This window comes from Haplochromis burtoni, unplaced genomic scaffold (assembly GCF_018398535.1).
Source record: "Haplochromis burtoni strain Fernald_Lab_line unplaced genomic scaffold, NCSU_Asbu1 Contig_239, whole genome shotgun sequence".
NCBI classification, from domain to species: Eukaryota; Metazoa; Chordata; class Actinopteri; order Cichliformes; family Cichlidae; genus Haplochromis; species Haplochromis burtoni.
The window spans coordinates 452,046-460,119 of NW_024582600.1; the positions used below are offsets into that span (position 1 = coordinate 452,046).

Consider the following 8,074-nt stretch of genomic DNA (forward strand, 5'->3'; position numbering starts at 1 on the left):
AGTCATGTAAATTTTAAAGCAAGGTAACAGAAGTTCATGCATAAATATTTCTTTTAGGGCCCTCAGTAGATTACAGGCACATATATCAAAGCAGAAAGAATTACTGTTAGATAGATAGAAAAGAAATATTTTCTACTACAACTTTTAATTTCTATTTTGCACATAATTCTCAATTTTACATTTTCCTTTACAATGCACTTCAATAGTTACTGTTTATTTGCGGCATGTGCACGATAGTTAAGGATCTGCATTTCTATTACTACTGTTTTGAATGTACCAAATATTTAAAAATGATATACTTAGTTTTATTTATTGTAGATTCTGCAATTTCTCTACTTATTATGACTGTGTGACACCTGTTTCCTTAACTAGGACCGACAAAATCATTCTTATTACATGTATACATATAAAAAAACAAATACATAAATAATAAATAAATTAATAAAAAATGTTACTGGACGCTTAAAGTCATTCTGGTGCATCATATGGAATTTAACATATACTCAACAACAGGCATTAGATAAATAAATTGAAAAAGTGAAAGACTGCAAGCTTGCAGTTGTGCAAATAATTTCAATGATTTTTTTAATCATAAAAGGTATCTGATATTGTACAACAGATCAATGGGACAGCAGTGCAGAGGCTTCAGAACTTGTCTTTGAATGCTCTAATTTTAAAGATTTCTTCAACTTCTACATAGCAAACATCATTGTTTGCTATGTAGAAGTTGAAGGTGGATAGACTTTTTTTTTTCAAAATGATAAACAAATATGAGTTAAAACAGCATTTACACTGCTTCTTGGGTGTAACTGTCCATTTAAAGTGACAAATCACATTAGAACCCCTCTTCCTTTGTACTCCAAACCCAAACAGTGAAAAGCATGAAAGTGCAACAGCAAAGCACAGACTCTTGCATGCACGATGCCTTCTTTCTGCATGTGGCTGCTGAGTTTTACACCGGCTGGTTGTTGAATTTATGTGCAAGGAATTTAATTCCACAAGTGGCAATGCATTCCTGCACCTGTAAAATGAAATTATTTGCTCAGATTTTTCTTTTTTCTTGTGACACTCTTGACATAAGTGTATTTCCATATGTCTACATTAATTCTATGCTGTGTAAATACAATATAGGTATTGCGTTGCTAATAAATGTAAAAACTCAACTTTTGGTGAATTTACATTTTCTTGGGAAACACTAACTTTGCCAGGTACAATCAGACACAGATTTTGGACAATTCCCTCACTTACTGAAATTGTTTACAGTAATATGCACATTTAAGTCACTTCAAATTTTTATCATGTAACATTTAAATCTGAACTCAGGACACCCAGCAAGATTACTCCAATAAACTATCCTGAGCAACAGGGACAGATGTGAGAACAAGGAGTCCTGTTGATGATGTGGCTTTGGAAGAGTCTTGGTCTGAACATCACGGTGCCACTCTGGGATTACATGAACAGACAGAAAACACTGAATCAGATTTAACAGCCACAGACCTTAATTAAAATGTAAGCAAGTATACGGAAGATAAAATGGACTGAAGTGTCTTCTCTTTTTAATTTACAAATAGATATGTTTAAACTTTTCACAGAATCCTCACTTCAGTGTCCAAAGTGCTTGTGCCTTATTATAATCATAACACATCCACTCACATATTCATAGACTCAGAGACTGAAATAGTTACCCACACATGCACAGACACGCAGGCGATCACGCCTATTGCTTCGTATGTACGTGAGCCACCACAAGTGATCTAAGCACGTGTTGTCATCTAATAAATTTAGGTAGCATTTGAATGAAAACATGCCTATATATAAACAATAAACTCAGGCACATATATGTGGGGTCACCTATGTATTACTGGCTGACTCAGACCAAAGGCCTGTTTGTGTTGTGCAAGTATGTGTGTGTGATGACAGAAACCACAGAGACACTAAAAAAGAAGTGGACACCTGTTCTCTGGATAGCACTGGGAGAAATTCCACTCCGCAGTCACAGCGCATGTTTGTGTGTGTGTGTGTGTTAGAAACAAGTATGGTGACACCGTACTTTTCCTGTCTCACGTGGACTAGATGCCCATCACTTCGTTTATGACCCTTCCCTTTTTAAAGGCCAGTATGGAGCCAGAGGGGCTTCAGCAGGGGATTAAAGTCAAAGTCCTTGCACTCTTCACACCAGCAGCTCACCCACTGACCAACTTATCTGGAAGGGTGTGGATATTTCCGTAAAGATCCATTGTGGCTATAAAGGCTGAGGAACACTGATGATCATTTGGAAAGATTCACTTTACAAGTTTGAAGTCTTTAAGATTTGAGCTGAAACCTTAGGAAGCTGAATCCATTAAGATTCACTTCAGCCTTTTTTAAGCGTTAAGTTAACTCGCTAGAATTTTCACGTGACGAAATTTTTTTTCAAGACTTTTTGGCATCTTAAGCCAATTGACCAAAACTGAAGCTAGAAATAACAACATCACCTGCAAGAGTAGATTATTATACGGGCAATAAAAGTGAATACGTTGGAAATTCACCATGAGTAGCAGTGGGATCGCTACAGTTTCATCCCGGGATCCACAGGCTTTCAAACGGACTGTAAAGAAGATAAAATGTGCTGCTATGGTGGCCAATTTGGCTAAAAGTTGGCAGGGATGGGCTAAAGAACATGCTGGCAAGCAAGAAGCCATGCCAAGTGGCTGGATGCCTTCATCTGTGGAGGAGGAAGATAAAAAAGAACACAACCATGTTGTTAAACTTACAGTTACCCCACGTGTAATCTTAGCAGATCCCAGTGACAATAGTGAGAATAAGATCAGAACCTGCTCTGTAAACAAGACCGTTCAGCCAAAACGCAGCGAGTGCAGCAGCAGCGATGTAGTTAATGCCATTCGTGGCAAGATGGAGTCAGGTCCTGAGGAGACCAAGCCATTCATGGGCAACGAATCACCAACACGGCGGCGGCAGATGAGGGCACTACAAAGTGGAGAAGGAGGCGGGAGGATACAGAACAGGAAACTAAAGCTCCAGGAGAAGAAGTTGGGGTCAAGAAGCAGCAGCGTGGACACAGATGACAGCGGGTTGGGAGAGGAAAATGGGCTCAGCGACAACAATGAATCTAAAACCGAAAATGGCGAGCTCCAGTCCAAAAAGCAGACCAACAGGCCAAAGGTAGAGTGGCTAATAACAAAGATCTTTAACGATACATTTAAACAATATCAATATAGTTTTAAAAAAACTGTTAGAAATGTATTCAGGTTTAAAGGTAGATCAATCAGCATTTTGATCACATTGACAAATCCATAGAGATTTATCCAAAATTTTAGGTTTTTCTTTAACCCTTAAAACATTCTTCTTCTTACTATTTTGGTTTTATAAAGTGTTGTTTCATCTTTCAATCATTTTAAAAAATATATTTATAGCATGGTTTACGGGAGGAGGAATAAGTGCAAAATAACTGCAAAATACTAAAATAAAAGAAAAGTAATTGTTGGACTAGCATGACGTGAAACACATTAACATGAATGATAACATAAGTCAGAGACAATTGGATATTTACATAATATCTAACCACAACATCTTTATAAGAGGTTTCTTCAAAACATCTTTAGATACACTTGCATTAGATTTAACTGTCACGTTTCCCTGTATCCAACATTGATATTGTTATTTAAAACATTTCAAATAATAAGTCAAATAAAAGAGAAGAAAAGCTATTCAGGGATACTTTTTCTTAGTTATTATTATAAAGTGTAGAAAGACACGTGAAAGCACACTGATAGCAGAAAAGCTCCACAACTTTTTTTTTTAGAGGTTATTTGTAACTGTCACTGAATGTTTTGGTAATGACAGCCTTACAAAAGAGGCGGACTATTTTGCAGAGTTTTTGACAAGTCGGCTTTTTACAACTATATTAAATGTCCCCCAGTCAAAGACACAAAGGAGAATAAATTCCCCTAAAATAGAACAAGTCACACAGTGTGAATAAACAAGATTAAGCAGAAGTGCCTTTGATGTCACCTGAAGAAATCCAACTCCCTCATGGACACCAAACATCATAACAGTTACATAACTGCAATACTGAAATCTCTCCCATAAAAGGCAAAGGCTTTTTTAGTGGCCCGCTAGACATGTTAAAGGGGTTGCCAGAGAGCAAATCCAGATCATAAAACACATGCTGGAATGCAGTGCAGTGGAATATATGTAAATAAATATAGTTACACCCTGACCTTCAGGTGGAACAGTCAGCGAGAGGAAAACAGGGTGAAGGGAGAGACGTCAATGAAGGACATGAATTCGTGGTAATATGAGACACTGAGAGAGACAGTGCAATTATAATCAAAATATGAAGAAAAATGGTTTCTGAAATTATTTTTGTTTTATTGCTGTGTATTTTTGCTTTGTGTTGTTCAAAAATCCTGTTAAAGCATCAAAGGTGTGCATTATCAAGTTAAACGAGACTTAAGGAATACAGAGAAAAAAGTGATGGGCATACCAAAAAGGTAACACTGCTATTCATAAATCTTTTATCTGCTAGTAAAAAGGCAAAATAGATGCTAAAAGAATGTAGAACTGTTGAAAATGGCTGTGTGTGCCGACAGCAAACAACACCTATCAAATTAAACCAGTTTACATGACCCATGATTTATCTGCAAACATATATTAGCATAAAAAGTAACAATAGTAGTAGCACTTTAGTAATAAATGCTAACTAACTTCAGCATATCAGGCGTTAAATGAAAATGAAGTAACCTATCAAAGAAACTAAATTCAGAAAATATTATATGAATGCGTTATTGAATTTCACCGACGCTGCAATTTAAAAGCTCATGGTTAAATATTTCCCTCTAAAATAAACGCGAGTTAAAGTATGCCATTTGCAGTTAATGAAAAAAAATTGTAAATAAGTGTTTACCACTGCTCAAATCCATGCCAACACTGTTTTATTAGCATAGAGTAAAAACAAATGTTACAAATTCAGATCAGTTCAATTCACAACATGTTAAAGTCTAAGGTGAGACATTAATAGAAAGAAAAATAAGGAATAGCAGCATTATCATCTTGAAAGTTCACAGAGTTTTGTGGAAGGTCCCTCCGTGACACATCTCAAGATTTCATAGATCAAATACCAAAGAGATCTGATGACACTCTTCCGAAGCTTTGGAAAGCTAAGACACATACCAGGGGAATCGGGGTGGAGTGGGGAACTGTGGGGGTGGAAAAAGTTTTTCTGAAAAAAATATACTAAAGAAAGATTAAGACACCCTCTCCTTTGGTTTATATAAGGTTCTCATTTCCAAGTACTCATTTATTTACATCCATGCTTCTTTATTTGCACATGTGCAGTCTCACTGTATTTATCGACAGACTAGGGATCAATTTCACCAACTAAAACATAGTTTTTAAAAGGACTAAGGGTTAATAACTCTACAGATTCCTATAGTGATGAAATACACTGCAGGTTTTTCTTTTGCTTTAAGCTCACCCAGCGCTAAATGAACAATACACAAATGTTTTGACGACCTATGTACTCCTCTTTAATAAATTTCAAATGACATGTGTTGCTTTGCGCTTTTGTTTCCTTGAAAAGGTTTCAATGGATTTTTCAGTTTTGATTTTAACCTTTCTACAGATTAAAATTGCCACCACGGGTGACATCAGAAGTCGCTGGCAACAGTGGTCCGAACAGCACATTGAAGGCCAGAAGCTCAATCCCTTCAGTGAGGAATTTGACTATGAGTATGCTATGGCCCAGCGCCTCCACAAGGGTGACTCTGGCTATGGACGACCCAAAGAAGGCTCCAAGACAGCAGAGAGGGGAGACAGGGCCCAGAAACACATCTACAGGGAGATGGAGGAGATGGTCTGGATTATAAGAGACATGGGCTTCAAGGATAAAGAGGGTAGAACAATCATAACTTTTGGCCGTCTCTTTGACCGCTACGTGAAAATCTCGGACAAAGTGGTGGGCATTCTGCTTCGCTGCCGCAAACACAAGATGCTGGACTTTGAGGGGGAGATGGTGTGGAAGGGGCAGGATGATGATGTCATTATTACGCTAAAGGATTGAAAAAATATTATGCATATGCAAACGTACCTATAAATCTCATACATCAGAGCTCCAGTAGAAACAACTACTCATTCTGAGCATGCAATGTCATGTACGTAAGGAAAATGTAGTATCTTTATAATGTTTAAAAATTAAACATGCATACATATCTAATGTTTCATACACACACACACAGACACACATGCTAGAGTCATTAGTTCTTCTCATATACCTGACAGATTATGGGGTGAAGGGAAGCTATCTTTAGCTTGCAAACCATGCTCAACTTGCTAACTATGCTACATGCTAGAAGCCTTAAGAATCCATCGCAATGTCAGTCATGGTAGAAGGCCTTACTGAGTCTCCAACTAAACAAACAAGGACTTTGAGTTAATTTCATCTAATAATTCATGACAGAATTGACAAGGGAAGTTTATGTTCGTTTAGCTAATTTTGCTAAAAACATGCAAGCAGTGGTAGCAACTTACTAGTCTTGTTTATTGTTTGTTTGTTTTCTTAAATAGTTAAAAAGTACTTTAATGAGACCAATGTCTGCGTTTCCTTAGTTTGTTTTTATTTGTTTTGTTTTTCGTCTTCTTTGGAATGACAGTTTAAGACTAAATAGTTAAATTAAGCTAAGCTAACATTTATTTTTATGTAGGAATATGTGACATCTAAACCTCAGTTTTCAACTAAAGTACTTAAAAGCACACTACACCAGTCTTTCTTACAGGACTACAACCATGTTTACTCTGGACCATGCTCACTTTCAAAGATTTTAATCTCCAGTAAAATGTTTGGTCAAAATGGCTTTCTTATTTGGTTGACATACACAACAAAAATTAATTGCAAAATAATGTAATTATATTTAGACAAGGGAAAATGACAATAAAAAGAAGCTTACATGCAGTAATGTGAATAATGTGAATGAGTTTGAAAAACTTTTGCATGTTAAGTTTGTGTAAGGCGAGATTTTTTTGAAATAAATCATTTTAGAGCAAACATTTAAATGTTAAAATGGGATCATCTCATATTAAAATTAAATGAAAGAGGTGCTTTAAATGTCAAATGTTTGCTTCTTTCAAAGTGAAAGCGTGGATGTTCTTTATATATGTATTACAAAAACTATAAGCATTTGTATAATGTGTACAGTTTTTTAGTTAGTTTTTTAGTTAATTAGTTTATTTTCAGTATTGTTGTGGTCAGAGTGGTGACACATGCTATGTGGAAGCAAACAAAGAATAAAAATTTAATGCTGCTTTTGTTTTTCTATATATATACTCAAACTGTGTTGCATACTAAGCTTATTTCAGTTTGTTTACAGACTGTGGTGTTGCATTAGGTCACTCTAGCTGACAAGGCTAGTAGCCTATGTCATTGTTGAGTTGTGTGTTGTATGTTTCTGACAAAAACCTTTTTGCTTGCGTGAAAACAACAGTCTGCAGAGCATAAGCTTTAAGATAAAAGATATATGTTTTACATCAAACTAAAATAATATTTAAAAAATAAATAAACCCAGGCAAACTGGCTAACTGCACTTGAACATCAAATGCAATATCCTACATGATCACCTTAACCCAAGGAGAGAAATTAAATGTTGCATTTAAAGTGGTTATGTTGCGCACAACGGCGCTTTTACAGGTAGTAGTTTTTAGTTTGTTTTTAGTTTGTTGTTAGTTTTAGCTATTTTAGGGGGATATCTGTGTGTGCAGGTGACTATTGCTGTGCATAATTATTAGGCAACTTAACAAAAAACAAATATATACCCATTTCAATTATTTATTTTTACCAGTGAAACCAATATAACATCTCCAGATTCACAAATATACATTTCTGACATTCAAAAACAAAACAAAAACAAATCAGCGACCAATATAGCCACCTTTCTTTGCAAGGACACTCAAAAGCCTGCCATCCATGGATTCTGTCAGATCTGTTCACCATCAACATTGCTTGCAGCAGCAACCACAGCCTCCCAGACACTGTTCAGAGAGGTGTACTGTTTTCCCTCCTTGTAAATCTCACATTTGATGA

The 8,074-nt window shown here is 36.1% G+C and overlaps 1 protein-coding gene across 1 annotated transcript; it reads left to right on the plus strand.

Moving 5' to 3' along the window:
• The first annotated feature begins 2,097 nt into the window (after positions 1-2,097).
• On the plus strand, positions 2,098-6,949 carry abraa (actin binding Rho activating protein a). The gene is made up of 2 exons (XM_005938071.3): positions 2,098-3,162; positions 5,624-6,949. Exons 1-2 carry the CDS (start codon positions 2,530-2,532, stop codon positions 6,059-6,061), a joined length of 1,071 nt encoding a protein of 356 aa, XP_005938133.1. The 5' UTR covers positions 2,098-2,529; the 3' UTR covers positions 6,062-6,949.
• Positions 6,950-8,074: the final 1,125 nt, after the last annotated feature.